This window comes from Anolis carolinensis, unplaced genomic scaffold (assembly GCF_035594765.1).
Source record: "Anolis carolinensis isolate JA03-04 unplaced genomic scaffold, rAnoCar3.1.pri scaffold_8, whole genome shotgun sequence".
Taxonomy (NCBI): Eukaryota; Metazoa; Chordata; class Lepidosauria; order Squamata; family Dactyloidae; genus Anolis; species Anolis carolinensis.
In genome coordinates, this window is record NW_026943819.1 from 28,769,396 (window position 1) to 28,791,240 (window position 21,845).

General features: G+C 37.4%; 1 protein-coding gene across 2 annotated transcripts; it reads left to right on the plus strand.

Annotated features, from left to right (window-relative positions):
• Positions 1–2,251: 2,251 nt before the first annotated feature.
• On the plus strand, positions 2,252–20,251 carry LOC103282439 (fumarylacetoacetate hydrolase domain-containing protein 2). Of its 2 annotated transcripts, none has more exons than XM_062961486.1 (8): positions 2,252–2,385; positions 3,656–3,921; positions 7,722–7,938; positions 11,068–11,127; positions 11,225–11,387; positions 16,383–16,491; positions 18,330–18,417; positions 19,932–20,251. In XM_062961486.1, exons 2-8 carry the CDS (start codon positions 3,662–3,664, stop codon positions 19,992–19,994), a joined length of 960 nt encoding a protein of 319 aa, XP_062817556.1. In that variant the 5' UTR covers positions 2,252–2,385; positions 3,656–3,661; the 3' UTR covers positions 19,995–20,251. The 2 variants fall into 2 exon arrangements, with proteins under 2 accessions (XP_062817556.1, XP_062817557.1); XM_062961487.1 differs by having other exon boundaries at positions 2,276–2,385; positions 3,645–3,921.
• Positions 20,252–21,845: the final 1,594 nt, after the last annotated feature.

The window sequence follows — 21,845 nt, forward strand, 5'->3', positions numbered from 1 at the left end:
CTGCTGTGCTAAAGCTCGGCCCAAAGTTTTTGCAATTTAATTAACATTTCCCATGTTTTTATGAGAGAACCAATTAGGAAAAGACATTGATAAGCCAGGAACAAAAATTGTGTTACATAGTGTGTCACATTATTATTATTATTATTATTATTTAATGATAATAATAATACAGTAATTATATTATTATTTTATTATGACACAGCAAACAAGATAGATATGGTGGATTTCGTATCCCAAAATCACAAGTCGAACACTTCCCAAGTGTCTAGGACTGTGTGATGTATTATTATTATTATTATTATTATTATTATTATTATTATTATTATTATTATTATTTTATGACACAGCAAACAAGATAGATATGGTGGATTCGTACCACAAAATCACAAGTCGAACACTTCCCAAGTGTCTATTATTATTATTATTATTATTATTATTTTATGACACAGCAAACAAGATAGATATGGTGGATTCGTACCACAAAATCACAAGTCGAACACTTCCCAAGTGTCTATTATTATTATTATTATTATTATTTTATGACACAGCAAACAAGATAGATATGGTGGATTTCGTATCCCAAAATCACAAGTCGAACACTTCCCAAGTGTCTAGGACTGTGTGATTTATTATTATTATTATTATTATTATTATTATTATTATTATTATTATTATTTTAGGGTCAAACACTTCCCAAGCGTTTAGGACTGTGTGATGTATTTTCGGATGATGCGTGCAGATCCCAGTAGGGTGGCCTTTTGCAGTTGGCATAAGTTCCAATGAATCATTTGGGCCACATAGTTGTGCCTCTGTTTGTAGTCTGTCTGTGCGATTTTTTTATTATTATTATTATTATTATTGGATGGGAAATAATGATATTGGTGGTATTGGCCCTATTTTGAACGCCACTTTGGCTCAATGCTGCGGGATGCTGGCAGTTGTATTTTGCCGAGCTGCAGCACTTCAAGCGGTATCAAACTGCATTAAATTCTACAGTGTAGACGCACCCGGAAAGTATGAAAATTCTCGTCCAGCTTGGGACCGTCCTTCCATGGAAAACCCGGGTGTGCAACCCTGTGCTTCCGGATCCGAATCGTGTGCAATATTAGGGAATGGCTGCATGCCTCACCGGAGGAGCCCTTGTCCCCCCACGGCTCCAGCATCCACCTCTTTTCACAGCACAACCTGTTCTCGGTCACGATTCGATCTTCAGTCACTGTATATTTTAATAAAATAAACATGCAAAAAAAAAAAAGAAAAACAGCTTCTGATTTTCATGTTTTGAGCAAAAAAACAAAACTTCATTCGCTTCAGTATCAAATGCCAAAAAGAAACAAAGAAAATAAAAGGTGAAGGATTCTATAGCAATGAGCCATGGGCAGTCAAAAGTGGTGTTAAACTGTGTTAATTCTGCTGCGTAGATGCACTAGGAGGTGTCTACGGACAACGCCGGCTCTTCTATTTTGGCCACCCTGATTAGCACTGAATGGCCTTGCAGCTTCAAAGCCTGGCTGCTTCCTGGGAATCCAGGGAATTCCCAGACAAGAAACAACCAGGGCCGGGTAACACCTCCCAACAAAGGATTCCCTCCTGCAGGAAGCAGCCAGGCTTTGTAACTGCAAGGCTATTCAGTACTAATCAAGCTGGACATTTGCAACATTCACACTTGCCTCCAACACCCTGGACATCATTCCACAAATATATATATATAAAATTTATTTTTTTTATATATATATATATATATATATATATATATATATAAAATTTATTATCTATCTATATATATATATATATATATAAAATTTATTTTATATATATATATATATATATATATATATACACACACACACACACACACACACACACACACATATATATATATTATTTATTTGTGGAATATATATATATATATATATAAACCCCACTTGCCTCGTTTCCAACAGACCTCACAACTTCTGAGGATGCCTGTGGGCGAAACGTCAGAAGAGAATGCTTCTGGAACAAAGCCCGGAAAACTCACAGCAACCCCAGCCAATGACTTTTCCTGTTCTAGCCTAGCTGGCGCTGAAGCCCCGCCTCCTCTCTTTCCTGATTGGACGCTGCCCCCTTGAGCCCTGGGAATCGTGACTCCGCCCCCCCGCTTTCTTGCTTTCTGATTGGTCGCTGCCGCCTTGAGCCTGGGAATCCTGATCCCGCCCCCTGCTTTTCTGCTTTCTGATTGGTCGTTGCCGCTTTGGGCCTGGGAATCGTGACCCCGCCCCCCACTTTCCTGCGTTCTGATTGGACGATGCGCCCTTCCTAGTCCTGAGCTTGCAAAGAGCAAAGGGCAAGAGCTGCAAACAGCTGTTAGAGAAGCAGCGTTTCTGGAGGGAGCCTGGAAACCAGGTTAAATTTTTATATTTATTTGGTCGCATTTCTTGGGTGGATTTCATTTATTTATTGGTTTATAACATGCTATGCTAGTTTTATATATATAATATATATATATATATACACACGCACATATATATATGTGTGTGTGTGTGGTTATATATATATACACAATATAATTGACAAAAATATATAATAATTATAACATATTGTATATACATATAATATTCATATTATATTGTAATACGATATAATACTAATAATACAATATAATATTAATTATATATTATATTTTACATGCAATATTACTAATAATATTACAATATATTGATGCAGTACAATATAGTAATTTATTACCAGTATTGTACTATGCTAATAATAGAATATTGTATGTAAATTTAATTTGTAAGCCGCTCTGAGTCCCCTTCGGGGTGAGAAGGGCGGGATATAAATGTAGCAAATAAATAAATAAATAAATTGTAGAAATTTGCAGCAGGGATTGTTTGAGTGGGTTTTTTTGCCACATATTTTAAAAACGCACAGCAACCCTGACATGTAGGCCAGTGCAATGGGCGTACAATGAGGCCAAACATGCAATGGAAGCTCTTTGCATCTACATTGTAGATTTAATGCAGTTTGGTACCACTTTAAAACTGCCATGGCTCAGTGCAGTTGAATATTGAATGTATATATCTATATCTATATATATATGTACACGGTATAGGTATATATGCGCACATATCTGAAATAGCAGACGCTTTTTGCATCTACATTGTAGATTTAATGAAGTTTTGTACCACTTTAAAACTGCCACGGCTCAATGCATATAATATTGATAATAATAATATAATGGAATACAATATTATACTACTAATAATACAATATAATAATATTAATTATATATTATATATTAAACGTAATATTACTAATACAGTAGATTCTCACTTATCCAACATAAACGGGCCGGCAGAACGTTGAATAAGCGAATTTGTTGGATAATAAGGAGGGATTAAGGAAAAGTCTATTAGACATCAAATTAATTAAACATCCCAGTCCCTACAACTCCTATAATTCATGGTGAATTCTCTCCAAACCTCTCTCTCTTGTATGTTCAGTTTCTGATCAATTCCTGTGTTTGCTGTGTGCCATAGAAAAGAATAGGAAAGGGTTAAGGGAGAGGAAGTGGGTGGAGTCATAGCCTGGAGCCATTGCAGGGAAAGTGCATTAATGCTCCAGTGTCAATGCAGCTAGCGTTGTCTTTATTGTCTTCTCAGCTTCCTTGCAGGCTTGGATGAAGGGGCCTCTGCGCAGAGCTCTTTCCGAGGGTCTTGGGACACGTTTTCAGGGGTCCCGGGGGGCTTCCGGCCTCTGCGGTGGAGCCATGCGCCTGGTCCAGTTCCGCACCGAAGGACCGGCGTCGGAGGCCCGGATTGGCCTGGAAGAGAAGGATGGAGGGGACATCCTGGACCTCAACGCCTTGGACCCTTCTCTGCCCAAGTCCATGCGGGGATTTTTGGAGGCTGGAGAGGCTGCCCTCGGAGTGGCCAAGAGGTGCGCAGGGACCTGTAGGGTTTAATTCCTCTTTGGAAACAAAATAATAATAATAATAATAATAATAATAATAATAATAATAATGATGATGATGATGATGATAATGTACAAGAAAACCGCACTACAAACTAGAGCTGACAGCTGGCACAACAAAGCATTGCATGGAAAGTTCCTTGACAAAATGGAAGGAAAAGCTGATAAGGAGAAGACCTGGCTCTGGCTCACGAATGGGACCCTGAAGAAGGAGACACAAGGCCTGATCCTTGCAGCCCAGGAGCAAGCCATCAGAACAAAGGCAATTAATAATAATAATAATAATAATAATAATAATAGAAGACCTGGCTCTGGCTCACGAATGGGACCCTGAAGAAGGAGACAGAAGGCCTGATCCTTGCAGCCCAGGAGCAAGACATCAGAACAAAGGCAATTAATAATAATAATAATAATAATAATAATAATAATAATAATAATAATAGAAGACCTGGCTCTGGCTCACGAATGGGACCCTGAAGAAGGAGACAGAAGGCCTGATCCTTGCAGCCCAGGAGCAAGACATCAGGACAAAGGCAGTTAATAATAATAATAATAATAATAATAATAATAATAATAATAGAAGACCTGGCTCTGGCTCACGAATGGGACCCTGAAGAAGGAGACAGAAGGCCTGATCCTTGCAGCCCAGGAGCAAGACATCAGGACAAAGGCAGTTAATAATAATAATAATAATAATAATAATAATAATAGAAGACCTGGCTCTGGCTCACGAATGGGACCCTGAAGAAGGAGACAGAAGGCCTGATCCTTGCAGCCCAGGAGCAAGACATCAGGACAAAGGCAATTAATAATAATAATAATAATAATAATAATAATAATAGAAGACCTGGCTCTGGCTCACGAATGGGACCCTGAAGAAGGAGACAGAAGGCCTGATCCTTGCAGCCCAGGAGCAAGACATCAGGACAAAGGCAGTTAATAATAATAATAATAATAATAATAATAATAATAGAAGACCTGGCTCTGGCTCACGAATGGGACCCTGAAGAAGGAGACAGAAGGCCTGATCCTTGCAGCCCAGGAGCAAGACATCAGGACAAAGGCAATTAATAATAATAATAATAATAATAATAATAATAATAGAAGACCTGGCTCTGGCTCACGAATGGGACCCTGAAGAAGGAGACAGAAGGCCTGATCCTTGCAGCCCAGGAGCAAGACATCAGGACAAAGGCAATTAATAATAATAATAATAATAATAATAATAATAATAGAAGACCTGGCTCTGGCTCACGAATGGGACCCTGAAGAAGGAGACAGAAGGCCTGATCCTTGCAGCCCAGGAGCAAGACATCAGGACAAAGGCAGTTAATAATAATAATAATAATAATAATAATAATAATAATAATAGAAGACCTGGCTCTGGCTCACGAATGGGACCCTGAAGAAGGAGACAGAAGGCCTGATCCTTGCAGCCCAGGAGCAAGACATCAGGACAAAGGCAGTTAATAATAATAATAATAATAATAATAATAATAATAGAAGACCTGGCTCTGGCTCACGAATGGGACCCTGAAGAAGGAGACAGAAGGCCTGATCCTTGCAGCCCAGGAGCAAGACATCAGGACAAAGGCAATTAATAATAATAATAATAATAATAATAATAATAATAGAAGACCTGGCTCTGGCTCACGAATGGGACCCTGAAGAAGGAGACAGAAGGCCTGATCCTTGCAGCCCAGGAGCAAGACATCAGGACAAAGGCCATTAATAATAATAATAATAATAATAATAATAATAATAATAATAATAATAGAAGACCTGGCTCTGGCTCACGAATGGGACCCTGAAGAAGGAGACAGAAGGCCTGATCCTTGCAGCCCAGGAGCAAGACATCAGGACAAAGGCCATTAATAATAATAATAATAATAATAATAATAATAATAATAATAATAATAATAATAATAATAGAAGACCTGGCTCTGGCTCACGAATGGGACCCTGAAGAAGGAGACAGAAGGCCTGATCCTTGCAGCCCAGGAGCAAGACATCAGGACAAAGGCAATTAATAATAATAATAATAATAATAATAATAGAAGACCTGGCTCTGGCTCACGAATGGGACCCTGAAGAAGGAGAAACAAGGCCTGATCCTTGCAGCCCAGGAGCAAGACATCAGGACAAATGCAATTCAGGCCAAGATCGAAAAATCAGCTGATGACCCAAAATGCAGACTGTGCAAGGAAACCGACGAAACCATTGATCATATCCTCAGCTGCTGTAAGAAAATCGCACAGACAGACTACAAACAGAGGCACAACTAGGTGGCCCAAATGATTCATTGGAACTTATGCCTCAAGTCCCACCTCCCAGCAGAAAAGAACTGGTGGGATCACAAACCTGCAAAAGGATTGGAAAATGAGCACGCAAAGATACTGTGGGACTTCCAATTCCAGACTGACAAAGTTCTGGAACACAACACACCAGACATCACAGTTGTGGAAAAGAAAAAGGTTTGGATCATTGATGTCGCCATCCCAGGGGACAGTCACATTGACGAAAAACAACAGGAAAAACTCAGCCGCTATCAGGACCTCAAGATTGAACTTCAAAGACTCTGGCAGAAACCAGTGCAGGTGGTCCCGGTGGTGATGGGTACACTGGGTGCCGTGCCAAAAGATCTCAGCCGGCATTTGGAAACAATAGCCAACTGCAAAAGGCCACCCTGCTGGGATCTGTGCGCATCATCCAAAAATACATCACACAGTCCTAGACACTTGGGAAGTGTTCGACTTGTGATTTTGTGATACGAAATCCAGCATATCTATCTTGTTTGCTGTGTCATAATAATAATAATAATAATAATAATAATAATAATAATAATAATAATAATAATACATCACACAGTCCTAGACACTTGGGAAGTGTTCGACTTGTGATTTTGTGATACGAAATCCAGCATATCTATCTTGTTTGCTGTGTCATAATAATAATAATAATAATAATAATAATAATAATAATAATAATACATCACACAGTCCTAGACACTTGGGAAGTGTTCGACTTGTGATTTTGTGATACGAAATCCAGCATATCTATCTTGTTTGCTGTGTCATAATAATAATAATAATAATAATAATAATAATAATAATAATACATCACACAGTCCTAGACACTTGGGAAGTGTTCGACTTGTGATTTTGTGATACGAAATCCAGCATGTCTATCTTGTTTGCTGTGTCATAATAATAATAATAATAATAATAATAATAATAATAATAATAATACATCACACAGTCCTAGACACTTGGGAAGTGTTCGACTTGTGATTTTGTGATACGAAATCCAGCATATCTATCTTGTTTGCTGTGTCATAATAATAATAATAATAATAATAATAATAATAATAATAATAATAATAATCACACAGTCCTAGACACTTGGGAAGTGTTCGACTTGTGATTTTGTGATATGAAATCCAGCATGTCTATCTTGTTTGCTGTATCATAATAAAATAATAATAATTATTATTATTATTATCACACAGTCCTAGACACTTGGGAAGTGTTCGACTTGTGATTTTGTGATATGAAATCCAGCATGTCTATCTTGTTTGCTGTGTCATAATAAAATAAAATAATAATAATACAGGTGGAGCTGGACAATTTGGACAGAAAAACAAAACTCATGACCATTCATCATTCCCTGCACCCTCGCAGTGATGTTGACTTGTAGCTTGTTGGATAAGGGAAGGTTGGATAAGCGAGACTCTACTGTATGTGCATTTATTTCCCTTCTCTCTGCAGAGCAGAGGCGTCCGGACAGCGCACCATTCCCCGTTCCCAAGTGACGCTTTTGGCTCCCGTCACGAACCCTGACAAAGTGATTTGCGTGGGGATGAACTACGTGGATCACTGCTTGGAGCAGAACGTGAAGATCCCTAAAGAGCCCATCATCTTCAGCAAGTTCTCCAGCTCCATCGTGGGGCCCTACGACCCCATCGTCCACCCGGCGGAGAGCAACGTGAGCTTGTCACCACGTCTTTCTATCTATCTATATATATAAAAGAGTGATGGCATCACGGCAGCGGACAAAACAACAAAAGTAAACACCCCACAACCTCGAAAATTGGCAGCACAACCCCTCATCCACGCCTCTAGGTTGATACAACAAAAAGAAAAGAAAAATAAAGTCCTAATTAGAGGGAGAGGAATAATTGTTTTATCCAATTGCTGCCAGTTAGAAGGCTAAGCTCCGCTCACTTGGTCTCCTAGCAACCCACTCAGCCCAGGGGACCCTTTACCTTAACTACCACCAATTCCTTAATACTTTATTTCCCATACCACCATACTTCGCCACAGCAACGCCTGCCTATAAAAGGCAAAGTATGTTTGTCTGTTTGTTTGTTGGGGCCACAAAGGCTGTTGCTAGGCAAGGTGGCTCCACTTATGTCACTAGGAAAGAAAATAATAATAATAATAATAATTGTAATTGCAATAATAATAATAATAATAAGTGTCAAATAATAATAATAATAATAATAATAATAAACCAGTAATAAATAATAATAATAATAAACCAGTAATAAATAATAATAATAATAAACCAGTAATAAATAATAATAATAATAATAATAATAATAATAATAATAATAATAAAGAAACCAGTGCAGGTGGTCCCGGTGGTGATGGGCACACTGGGTGCCGTGCCAAAAGATCTTTTGGAAATTGGCATTTGGAAACAATAGACATTGACAAAATCACCATCTGCCAACTGCAAAAGGCCACCCTACTGGGATCTGCACACATCATCAGAAAATACATCACACAGTCCTAGACACTTGGGAAGTGTTCGACTTGTGGTTTTGCGAAACGAAATCCAGCATATCTATCTTGTTTGCTGTGTCATACAACGTCGTTGTGTTGATAATAATATAATACACCTTCTTTATATTCTGCTTTCTCTCCCCGGAGAGACTCAGAGCGGATTACAGTATACACATTTAGTTATTATTTATTATTAGTGACATTTATATCCCGCCTCTCTCACCCCGAAGGGGACTCAGGGCGGCTTACAAGGTATATATATACATATAATCTATATATATAAAAGGGTAATGAAATTTCGGCCTAGAACAAAACAACAAAACTACACATTCCGGAAAATTAAACTTGGCAGCACAACCCCTCATCCATGCCTCTACGTTCATACAACAAAAAGAAAACAAAAATAAAGTCCTAATTAGAGGGAGAGGAATAATTGTTTTTATCCAATTGCTGCCAGTTAGAAGGTTAAGCTCCGCCCACTTGGTCTCCTAGCAACCCACTCAGCCCAGGGGACAGGCCAAATTGATTTATTCATTTATTTACAGTATTTATATTCCGCCCTTCTCACCCATTTATAATGGACTTAATGTAAGGTAAAACCTTTACCTTAACTACCACCAATTCCTCAATACTTTATTTCCCATACCAACATACATCGCCACAGCAACGCGTGGCCGGGCACAGCTAGTGTGTGTGTGTGTGTGTGTGTGTGTATATATATATATATACACAAAAATAATAATAGGCAAATTTGTGTGTGTATATATATATCTATATATAGAGAGATATATACTACTACTAATAATAATAATAATAATAATGCAAATTTGTGTGTGTGTGTATATATATATATAGTACTACTACTACTAATAATAATAATAGTAAGGCAAATTTTTATATGTGTGTGTATATATACACACAGAGGTACATATATGTGTGTGATGGAGATTAATAATACTGATAATAATAATAATAAATGCATTTTATTTATTATCTGCTTTTCCTTTTGGCTCAAGGCGGAGCACAAGCACTAATGAGAATACATAGGATATTCCTGCGATTCTAAGTGTGTATACAGATGTATATAAATATTTGTGTGTGTGTATATGTATACAGTAGAGTCTCACTTATCCAACATAAACGGGCCGGCAGAATGTTGGATAAGTGAATATGTTGGATAATAAGGAGGTATTAAGGAGAAGCCTATTAAACATCAAAATAGGTTATGATTTTACAAATTAAGCACCAAAACATCATGTTATACAACAAATTTGACAGAAAAAGTAGTTCATTACACATAAATGCTATGTAATAATTACTGTATTTACGAATTTAGCAACAAAATATCATGATATATTGAAAACATTGACTACAAAAATGGCTTGGATTATCGAGAGGCTTGGATAAGTGAGGCTTGGATAAGTAAGACTCTACTGTATATACACACACACACATACTAATAATAAGGCAAATTTGTGTGTGTGTGTATGTATATATTAATAATAATAATAAGGCAAATTTGTGTGTGTGTATATAGATATATATACTACTACTAATAATAAGGCAAATTTGTGTGTGTGTGTATGTGTGTGTACATATATATTATTATTATTAATAATAATAATAAGGCAAATTTGTGTGTGTGTGTATTAATAATAATAATAATAATAATAATAAGACAGATTTGTGTGTGTATATATAGATATATACTACTACTAATAATAATAATAAGGCAAATTTGTGTGTGTGTGTATGTGTGTGTGTGTACATATATATATATATATATATTAATAATAATAATAATAAGGCAAATTTGTGTGTGTGTGTATTAATAATAATAATAAGACAAATTTGTGTGTGTATATATAGATATATACTACTACTACTAATAATAATAAGGCAAATTTGTGTGTGTGTATGTGTGTGTGTGTAAATATATATATAATAATAATAATAATAATAATAATAATAATAATAATAATAATAATAATAATAATAAGGCAAATTTGTGTGTGTGTGTATATATACATACACAGATACATATATGTGTGTGTGATGGAGACTATTAATGCTGATAATAATAATAAATGCATTTTATTTTATTTATTTATTTATTTCCAATATTTCTATCCCGTCCTTCTCACCCGAAGGGACTTTTGGCTCAAGGCGGAGCACAACCACTAATAAGAATACATAGGATATTCCTGCGATTTTAAGTGTATGCACAGATGTATATAAATATTTGTGTGTGTGTATATGTGTATATATACATACCTTTGATTACCCTGTCTTGCTGCTCAACGTTTCCTTTTGTTTCCCTTTCTAGGAAGTCGACTGGGAAGTGGAGCTTGCTTTCGTCATTGGGAAGAAAGGCAAACACATCCAGGTGAGGCAGGAAATTTGTAATTTATGCCTTTGGGTGCATGGAAAAATACAGAGAGATATATGCTTTGATGGCTCTTTTTTAACCCTTCCAACCCCAGGAGACGGATGCCATGTCCCATGTGGCTGGTTATACCGTGGCCCACGACGTCAGCGCCCGGGACTGGCAGATGAAGCGGAACGGCAAGCAGTGGCTTTTGGGGAAAACCTTCGACTCCTTTTGCCCGCTGGGCCCGGCTCTGGTCACCAAGGACGCCGTCTCAGGTTCGGACACTACAGATCCCAGTATTTAGCTCAGGGGTCCCCAAACTTTTTAAGCCGAGGGCCGGTCCACAATCCTTCTGACTGTTGAGGGGCCGGATTATCATTTGAAAAAAAATACAAACAAATTCCACTTTGCCTCCCATGTCTTTCTGATTTGGCCTTTTTTATAGTAACTTTTACTTAGTTACTGTCTTGATTCTAGTTTTTTTTTTTAAACATTTTTATTGGGTTTTACATTCATAATTCATAACAACACTACTTCCCTTTTATCCAATATTTTTTCCCTCCCTACCACCCACACCCTCCCTCCTCAACCACAGTATGTTTATATTAATCTTGCAGATCCAGCCACAGGTAAAGTCTTTGTATTTTTTCTTTGATGTAATCGTTGGCTCCTCCGTTTTTCACCCAGTTGAAGTAGTCTTTCCATCTGTTTGTAATGTCCTTTTGTTTATTCATTCTTGTTGCTTGGTTAGTCATAATTCCTGTAATATCTAACAACACTTGATCATACAAATAATCATTCCAATTATTTAACGTCCATTTCTATTTGTCTCTCCATCCTCTAGCAATCACAGCATGTGCTGCTCCTATTGTTACTTTCAATAACTCTTGGCACTCAGTTTTTATACTTGGATGATCCAGCACTCCCCAAAGTAACAAATCATTATTAATTTGTATTGTTATCTGTAATAAGTCCTGGATTTTCCCTTGTATCATTAGCCAAAAATTTTTTAATTCAGAACACTCCCACCACATATGTGAATAAGTGCCCTTTTCTTTATTACAATGCCAGCACTTTGAATTCTTCCCTTTTATCATATAAGACAGTTGTTCCGGAGTTCTATACCATCTTAATACCATCTTTTTTTTCTAATTCATTATATTTTTCTGTTTTTATTTTATTTATGTTCCTAATTATTTCGTCTACTTCTTGTGTGCTTAATATTTTAACCCCATTCCATTTGTTACGTATTGCTCGGATCATAAATTCCTTATCTTCTACCATTAAATTGTATATTTCTAGTGTTTTTTAATACTGGGAGCCAGATTGTGTTCATTTTCATGATTTCCTCCATTCTGTTGATGGTGGCCAGAGCGGTCTAGAATTTCTGTGTTTTTAAATAACTAGCTGTGCCCGGCCATGCGTTGCTGTGGCGTATGGGAAGAATTTGTTGACCAGGTGCGGCAAGTATGAATGCTGCAATTAGTCACCCTGATTAGCATTTAGTGGCCTTGCAGCTTCCTGCCTGGGGGAATCCTTTGTGAGGAGGTGTTAGCTGGCCCTGGTTGTTTCCTTTCTGGAATTTCCCTGTTTGCAGAGTGTTGCTCTTTATTGACTGTCCTGGTTTTAGAGATTATATTGTTCTGTATTATTATACCACAGTAATTATTACATATCTATATATATAAAAGGATAAAGTTGTTCGCGCAGTGACTATAACAACAAAACTAAACATCCCAGAAATACGAAATTTGGCAACACAATGCAAAAAGCTTGCCTCCCGGTTACAACAACACAACCACACCACAAAACCACAATCCAGACCCACAACACTCACAACAACGCATCATGCGATAACAACACAACTAAACGCCCCAGAAATACAAAACTTGGCAACACAATGCAAAAGCCTTGCCTCCCAGTTGTAACAACACAACCACACCACAAAACCACACAGGACCCACAAAACTCACAACAACGCATCGTGACTATAACAACACAACTAAACGCCCCAGAAATACGAAACTTGGCAACACAACGCAAAAGCCTTCCCTCCAGGTTGTAACAACACAACCACACCACAAAACCACAATCCGGACCCATAAAACTCACAACAATGCATCGTGACTATAACAACACAACTAAACGCCCCAGAAATACGAAACTTGGCACACAACTAAACGCCCCAGAAATATAAAACTTGACAACACAACGCAAAAACCTTGCCTCCCGGTTGTAACAACACAACCACACCACAAAACCACAATCCGGACCCACAAAACTCACAACAATGCATTGTGACTATAACAACACAACTAAACGCCCCAGAAATATGAAACTTGACAACACAACACAAAAGCCTTTTCTCCCGATTGTAACAACACAACTACACCACAAAACCACAATCCGGACCCACAAAACTCAACAACGCATCGTGACTATAACACAACAAAACGCCCCAGAAATACAAAATTTGACAACACAATGCAAAAGCCTTGCCTCCCGGTTGTAACAACACAACCACACCACAAAACCACAATCCGGACCCACAAAACTCACAACAATGCATTGTGACTATAACAACACAACTAAACGCCCCAGAAATATGAAACTTGACAACACAACACAAAAGCCTTTTCTCCCGATTGTAACAACACAACTACACCACAAAACCACAATCCGGACCCACAAAACTCAACAACGCATCGTGACTATAACACAACAAAACGCCCCAGAAATACAAAATTTGACAACACAATGCAAAAGCCTTGCCTCCCAGTTGTAAGAACACAACCACACCACAAAACCACAATCCGGACCCACAAAACTCACAACAACGCATCGTGACTATAACAACACAACTAAACGCCTCAGAAATACGAAACTTGGCAACACAACACAAAAGCATTCCCTCGCGATTGTAACAACACAACCACACCACAAAACCACAATCCGGACCCACAAAACTCACAACAATGCATCGTGACTATAACAACACAACTAAACGCCCCAGAAATACAAAAACTTGGCACACAACTAAACGACCCAGAAATACAAAACTTCGCAACACAACACAAAAGCCTTGCCTCTCAGTTCTAACAACACAACCACACCACAAAACCACAATCCAGACCCACAAAACTCACAACAACGCATTGTGACTATAACAAATACAACATTTGACAACACAACTCATCCACCTCCCCAATCCCTACATTCACACTTGGCCTCCAAAAAACAATTACAATAATAACAATAACAACAACAACAATAAGAATCAACACCATCACAGGCAAGAAACAGCCAGGCATTGAGGCTGAGAGGCCAGTCAGTGCTACACTGGGCCTCCAAAAAACAATACAGTAGCATCTAACTTATCCAGCCTTCATAATCACTACAACAACAATAATAATAAACACCTACACAGGCAAAACAAAAAAAAGACTATTGTACCACAATAAAAATATAAACCGCACTCAGCAGAATCAGACATTACAACTAACAACAAACCAAAGACAACAGGGATCTCAAGCAATTATCAATCAACACAAAAATTGAAGAAGGTAACAGACTTCAAATACTACGACTAATGTGAGTATAAAGAAGGTGGAGGTCACAGCATCAATACAACCTCATGTAGACTGACCAACACCACCAGACTCAGACACAGCAACGTGTGGCCGGGCACAGCTAGTTATATTGATAATCTTATATTATCTGCTTAGAACTGGATTATATGAGGCCCCTTCTACACAGCTGTATAAAATCCACACTGAACTGGATTATATGGCAGTGTGGACTCAAGGCCCTGTCACACATCTATATTACTCAGAGTGCCAAGGCAGATAATCCAGTTCAAAGCAGATACTGTGGATTATGTGCCCTGGCATTCTGGGTAATATAGCTGTTTGACGGGGCCTTGAGTCTACACTGCCATATAATCCAGTTCAAATCAGATAATCTGTATTTTATAGGCAGTGAAAGAGGCCTGATTGAAGAGGCCCTGGGCGCCATTAAATGGCTGAGTGGGTTGCTAGGAGACAAAGTGGGCCGAGCTTACCCTTCTAACTGGCAGCAAGGGGAAAAACAGTTCTTCCTCTTCCTCTAATTTGGACTTTATTTTTCTTGTTTTTTTATTGAAAGACTTGTTTTGGACGACTATGTCTTTTGTGGCCAAATCTGGTGTGATTGGGTTCAGTGGTTTTGTTGTTTACTCCATAATAAAACACACATTACATTTATATATATATATAGATTTCCTAATTGGTTCTATCATAAAAACATGGGAAAATTACAGCATAATTAAACAAAAAATAACACTTTCAAACCAGGAACAGTATTTTTTTTTTCAAATTTTGCTACATAGTGATATTTGCATTCCTCCAAAAAAGAGACTTGTAGTTTTGCAGGGTCTTGTTGCTCTTGCACTACCATACCTATTGGCTGAGGGGGTTGCTAGGATACAAAGGGGGCGGGGCCTAAAGACAGTGGGGCCTACCTTTCTGACTGTCCGGTAGGGGGAGAATGGCTCTTCCTCATCCTTTGTAATTTGGACTATTTTTGTAGGTTTTTTTTTATTGAAAGACGTATTTTGGACGACTATGTCTTTTGTGGCCAAATTTGGTGTGATTGGGTTCAGTGGTTTTGTTGTTTATTCCATAGCAAAAACGAACTTTACATTTTTACATATATACTAGCTGTGCCCAGCCATGCGTTGCTGTGGCGTCTGGTGGTGTTGGTGAGAAATTGTTGAGGTAGTGGTGGTATTGAATGTCTGTTGTATGGTTGTCTTTATGTTTAGTATGCACTCTGAAGTGGATTATATGGCAGTGTGGACTCAAGATAATCCAGTTCAAAGCAGATAATATAAGATTCTAAATGGGTTATATAGCTGTATGGAAGGGCCTTGAGTCTACACTGCCATATAATCCAGTTAAAATCTGATAATCTGTGGAAGAGGCCTAAGTGAGGCCTAACTGTGCCTGTCCCCAGGGCTGAGGAGGTCGCTAGGAGACCAAGTGGGCAGAGTTTAGCCTTCAAACTGGCAGCAATTAGATAAAAACTATTATTCCTCTCCCTGTAATTAGGACTGTATTTTTCTTTTCTTTTTGTTGTATCAACCTTGAGGCGTGGATGATGGGTTGTGTTGTCAAATTTTGAGGTTGGGGGGCCTGTACTTTTGTTGTTTTGTGAATTGCCGTGATGCCATCACTCTTTTATATATATAGATATAGATGTACATCGTTCTGCATCTGCTTCTCTTTCCGTAGATCCTCACAACCTGGGGATCCGCTGCCGCGTGAATGGGGAGCTGGTCCAGAACAGCAGCACCAAGCAGATGATCTTCAAAACGGAAGCGCTGGTCGCTTGGGTCTCCCGGTAAGAAAACCCTTCCTTTCCCAAAGCACACGCTTTTCCTCTTGCCCCACATCCCTTTATTATGAGAAATAGCATCAATAACTGTGATATTCAGGAGGATCCTGTCAGAGCGGTTCGCTAGTCACACACGCAGCAGAAGTCGCTGACGAAGAAGCTCTGGATACATGACGACACCGCAGTCTTCAGTTTTCTATCAAAAGTTTACTTACGAACGGAATTCTCACAAGACGATACACAGCTCTCACGCAGACACACACGGGAAGGGACAGAGATAGGAAGTAGAGGGCTATTTATCTCATCCTCTGCTGTCTGATGCAATCCAAGTTTAACCCTTTACACACTGGTATAGTAAGCAGCACACAGTGTATGATGCAATCTCCAGCACACATTGCACAACCATGACTCAATTACATTTAAACAACTCTATATACGATCATTCCCACTTCAACAGATCCCAAGGTTCTAGAGCCGTGGTTCTCTAACTGTTCCGTCACACGGAACCCGACGAAATCTACAAAACCGATTGAGGAGCCCTTAAACGTTTACGTCCCGTCCCCTTTCCTGCTACAAATGAAGTATAAAGCAAAAGAAGTATAACTTTGAATACGTTTCAATGGTTTTTTAACTGGGATTTTTTAAAAATATTGTTTACATTTAATCCTGTTTTAATGTTTGCATATTGGTATAGTTTAAATTGAATGTTAATGCTTTTATGTTAAGCCGCTTTGGGTCTTCTTTGGGAGAGATAAAACGGGGTATAAATAAATATAATGATAATAAGAATAATAAGTATGCCTCCTTCGGGAGAGATAAAGTAGTATGTAAATAATAATAATAAGAAGAAGAAGAAGAAGTATGTCTCCTTGGGGAGAGATAAAGTGGGGTATAAATTAATTAATAAATAACATAATAAAGTGTATATCTCCCTCAGGAGAGAGAAAGAGTTGGGTATAAATAAATATAATAATAATAATAATAATGTGTATGTCTCCTTCAGGAGAGACAAAGCAGGGTATAAATAACTATAATAATAATAATAATATGTATGTCTCCTTCAGGAGAGAGAGAGAGTGGGGTATAATAATAATAATAATGTGTATGTATCCTTCAGGAGACAGAGTGGAGTATAAATAAATATAATAATGATGATGATGATGATGATGATGATGATGATGATGTGTATGTCTCCTTCAGGAGATAGAGAGTGGGGTATAAATAAATATAAATATAATAATAATAATAATAATAATAAGTATGTTTCCAGGAGAGACAAAGCAGGGTATAAATAAATATAATAATAATAATAATAATAATAATAATAATAATAATAATAATAATAATAATAAGAAGAAGAAGAAGAAGAAGAAGAAGAAGAAGAAGTATGTCTTCAGGAGAGACAAAGTGGGGCATAAATAAATATAATATTACTACTACTAGTAGTAGTAATAATAATAATAATATAAAGTCTGCAATTCAAAGAATAAGAACACTTTTCAAAGTTCCAGATTCAATTTAAAAGTTCCCAATCAGTTCGATATGTCTTTGCTTGGTCTTAGTGAAGAGTGTATTTTGGGAATGCGAATTAAATTAAATGTTTATTGACATAGGAAGTTCCCGTATAAATGTTGAATGTTTCTAGAATAGAAATCTACAGCTAAAAAAAGGTTTACAGGTAGTCCTTTATTGTGGAACTCCGCAGAACCTAGATTGAGAACGGCTGCTCTAGAACCGCTACATGGGTGAAAATACGTTTTGTGTCTCCGAGAGCAATGCAAGGCTGTGGAAAAGGGACATGAATGTTTGTTACGTGTTGCTCACTTTACAACCTGTTTCGGCAGGTTTGTCACTTTATACCCAGGAGACGTTTTCCTCACGGGGACTCCGCCCGGGGTTGGGGTCTTCCGGAAACCCCCCGTCTTCCTCAAGGTGAGACTCGTTCCGGATAAACGTGTGAATGCATTGTTATTGTGTAGTTTGAAAATTGCACTTAGTTTAAAGCTAACTATCAGTGTGTCTGTCTGTAATGCAGCATGTCATCCAGTAATGCAAGAGTTAACTGCATAGAGTAGAGATTTATAGCTAGAGGGGAACAGTGAAAGATTTCCGGTATGCAACAAGGACATTCATCATACATTGGAATGTGAAAGGAGTCTGTGCTTCCCATGCAGTGATGAACGAGGTCGGATGTACAAATGCTAAGCTCCGGCAAAACTATGTAAATATTGTACAAACTGCAATAAAAGAGAAAAGCCGCTGGTTTCAGCTGAAAACTGGGAAGTCCGGATGTACAAATGCTAAGCTCCGGCAAAACTATGTAAATAGTGTACAAACTGCAATAAAAGAGAAAAGCCGCTGGTTTCAGCTGAAAACTGGGAAGTCCGGATGTACAAATGCTAAGCTCCGGGAAAACTATGTAAATATTGTACAAACTGCAATTAAAGAGAAAAGCCGCTGGTTTCAGCTGAAAACTGGGAAGTCCGGATGTACAAATGCTAAGCTCCGGCAAAACTATGTAAATATTGTACAAACTGCAATAAAAAGAGAAAAGCCGCTGGTTTCAGCTGAAAACTGGGAAGTCCGGATGTACAAATGCTAAGCTCCGGCAAAACTATGTAAATATTGTATAAGCTGCAATAAAAGAGAAAAGCCGCTGGTTTCAGCTGAAAACTGGGAAGTCCGCAAGCCGTCCCCGAGTTACAAATATCTTGACTTCCAAACAACTGACAGTCAAGATCTAGATACTATATCTATCTATATACAGTAGAGTCTCACTAATCCAAGCCTCGCTTATCCAAGCCTCTGGATAATCCAAGCCATTTTTGTAGTCAATGTTTTCAATATATCATGATATTTTGGTGCTAAATTCATAAATACAGTAATTACAACATAACATTACTGCGTATTGAACTACTTTTTCTTTCAAATTTGTTGTATAACGTGATGTTTTGGTGCTTAATTTGTAAAATCATAGCCTAATTTGATGTTTAATAGGCTTTTCCTTAATCCCTCCTTATTATCCAATATATTCGCTTATCCAAGCTTCTGCCGGCCCGTTTATGTTGGATAAGTGAGACTCTACTGTGATTTGGTCCAGTGGTTTTGTTGTTTACTCCATGGGAATTATGCACATTACATTATATATCGCTTATCCAACCTTCTGCCGGCCCGTTTATGTTGGATAAGTGAGACTCGACTGTATTTACGAATTTAGCACCAAAATATCACGATGTATTGAAAACATTGACTACAAAAATGCGTTGGATAATCCAGAACGTTGGATAAGCGAGTGTTGGATAAGTGAGACTGTACTGTATTGCAAAGACAAAGTTTGTGCAATTATTCAAAATTTCCTATGTTTTTAGGATAGAACCAATTAGGAAAAGACATTAATAACCCAGGAGCAAAAACTAGAGTGTTACGTAAGTTGTTTTCCTTTGCAGAAAGGGGACGAAGTGGAGTGCGAAATCGACGAACTGGGAACTATCCGAAACAAAGTGGTGTGAAGTCTGCGTGCCTTTGCCGACATCCATCACGAATTCAGACAAGATTTATTCCTCCTCATCAAGCAACACAAGAACTACTGGTAGGTTCCTGCACATTTCAATGGGGAAAAAAGTAAACAAAGACTCCGAAGATGAGTCCTTTATACTTTGCATCTCATCCGTGCCTTTGGATAGACCTATTGGATGTGACCAATATTTCCCCTTGACTGTTAATTAAATTACAATAAAATCGCCACTAAAATCACACTGAAATCAAACCAGTGCGTCTTAGCCATTGTTTCCGAAAGGGCCGGATTTAAATCAGGGTTTAAGGCCAAATTTGGTGCAACGATGGACACCTTCAGGATTCCTTAAATAGCTTCATACATTTGGAAATGCACATTGGACTTTGAACAATTTACAATTATTTTTAAAAGATGAAGGATTTAAATCCCACCCACCCCCCAAAAAAAAGTATGTTTTGAAAGTTCTTGGTAATCAGGCATTGAAAATCTTCATCAATTTACTGTATATACTCAAGTATAAGCCTAGTTTTTCAGCCCTTTTTTTAAGACTGAAAAAGCCCCCCTCGGCTTATACTCGGGTAAGGGTCCTGGTTGGCTTATATTTGGGTCAGCTTATACTCGAAAATATATGGTACATTTAATAATAATAATAATAATAATAATAATAATAATAATAATAATAATAATACAACTTTATTTATATACTGCCTTATCTCCCGGATGGGACTCAGTAATAAAAGCAACACAAACATTACATAACAACATAATAACACATTATTAAACAAAGTAAAATGATACAATTATAACAATAAATAACACTTACATGACCAGATCAAGGGGACGGGAACCATTTATTATTTTTCTCTATTATTATTGGTATTATTACATTTATTATTTTTCTCTATTATTGGTATTATTACATTTATTCTTTTTCTCTACTAGTATTATTACATTTATTCTTTTTCTCTATTATTATTGGTATTATTACATTATTTTTCTCTATTATTGTTGCTACTATTACTATTACATACACCCGAATATAACCCGAGGCACCCAATTTTACCCCAAAAAAAACCCTGGGAAAACATTGACTCCAGTATAAGCCGAGGGTGGTAAATTTCAGAAATAAAAACAAATACCAATAAAATTACATTCCTTGAGGCATCAGTAGGTTAAATGTTTTTGAATATTTACATAAAGCTCAAATTTAAGATAAGACTGTCCAACTCTGATCAAATCATTATTCTCATCTACTTCAATGTAAATCTGCTTATGTATCCTTTTAATAATAATAGAGTAAAATAATACATGTAATAATAATAATAATAATAATAAATACAGGAAAATAATACAAGTGATAATAAAGAGAGTAAAATAATAAATGCAATAATAATAATAATAATAAAAATAGAGTAAAATAAATGTAATAGTACCAATAATAATAGAGAAAAATAATAAATGTAATAATACTAACAATAACAGAGAAAAATAATAAATGTACCATATATTCTCGAATATAAGCTGACCCAAATATAAGCCAACCAGGACCCTCACCCGAGTATATAAGGGCTTTTTCAGTCTTAAAAAAAGGGCTGAAAAACTAGGCTTATACTCGAGTATATACAGTATTATTATTATTATTAATTATTATTTCTAACACCCTGGACATAATTCCACAGATTTATAAACCCCATTTGCCTAGTTTCCAACAGACCTCACAACCTCTGAGGATGTCTGCCATAGATGTGGGCGAAATGTCAGGAGAGAATGCTTCTGGAGCATGGACAGACAGCCCAGGAAACTCACAGCAACCCAGTGATTCCAGCCATGAAAGCTTTTGACAACA

Bases quoted from the DNA above. Each gene is read 5' to 3' on its own strand.
- LOC103282439 (XM_062961486.1), top strand. From the start codon at position 3,662: ATGAAGGGGCCTCTGCGCAGAGCTCTTTCCGAGGGTCTTGGGACACGT. The intron at 11,388-16,382 runs GTTCGGACACTA...CTCTTTCCGTAG, and splicing joins CACCAAGGACGCCGTCTCAG to ATCCTCACAACCTGGGGATC. The intron at 18,418-19,931 runs GTGAGACTCGTT...TTTCCTTTGCAG, and splicing joins AACCCCCCGTCTTCCTCAAG to AAAGGGGACGAAGTGGAGTG.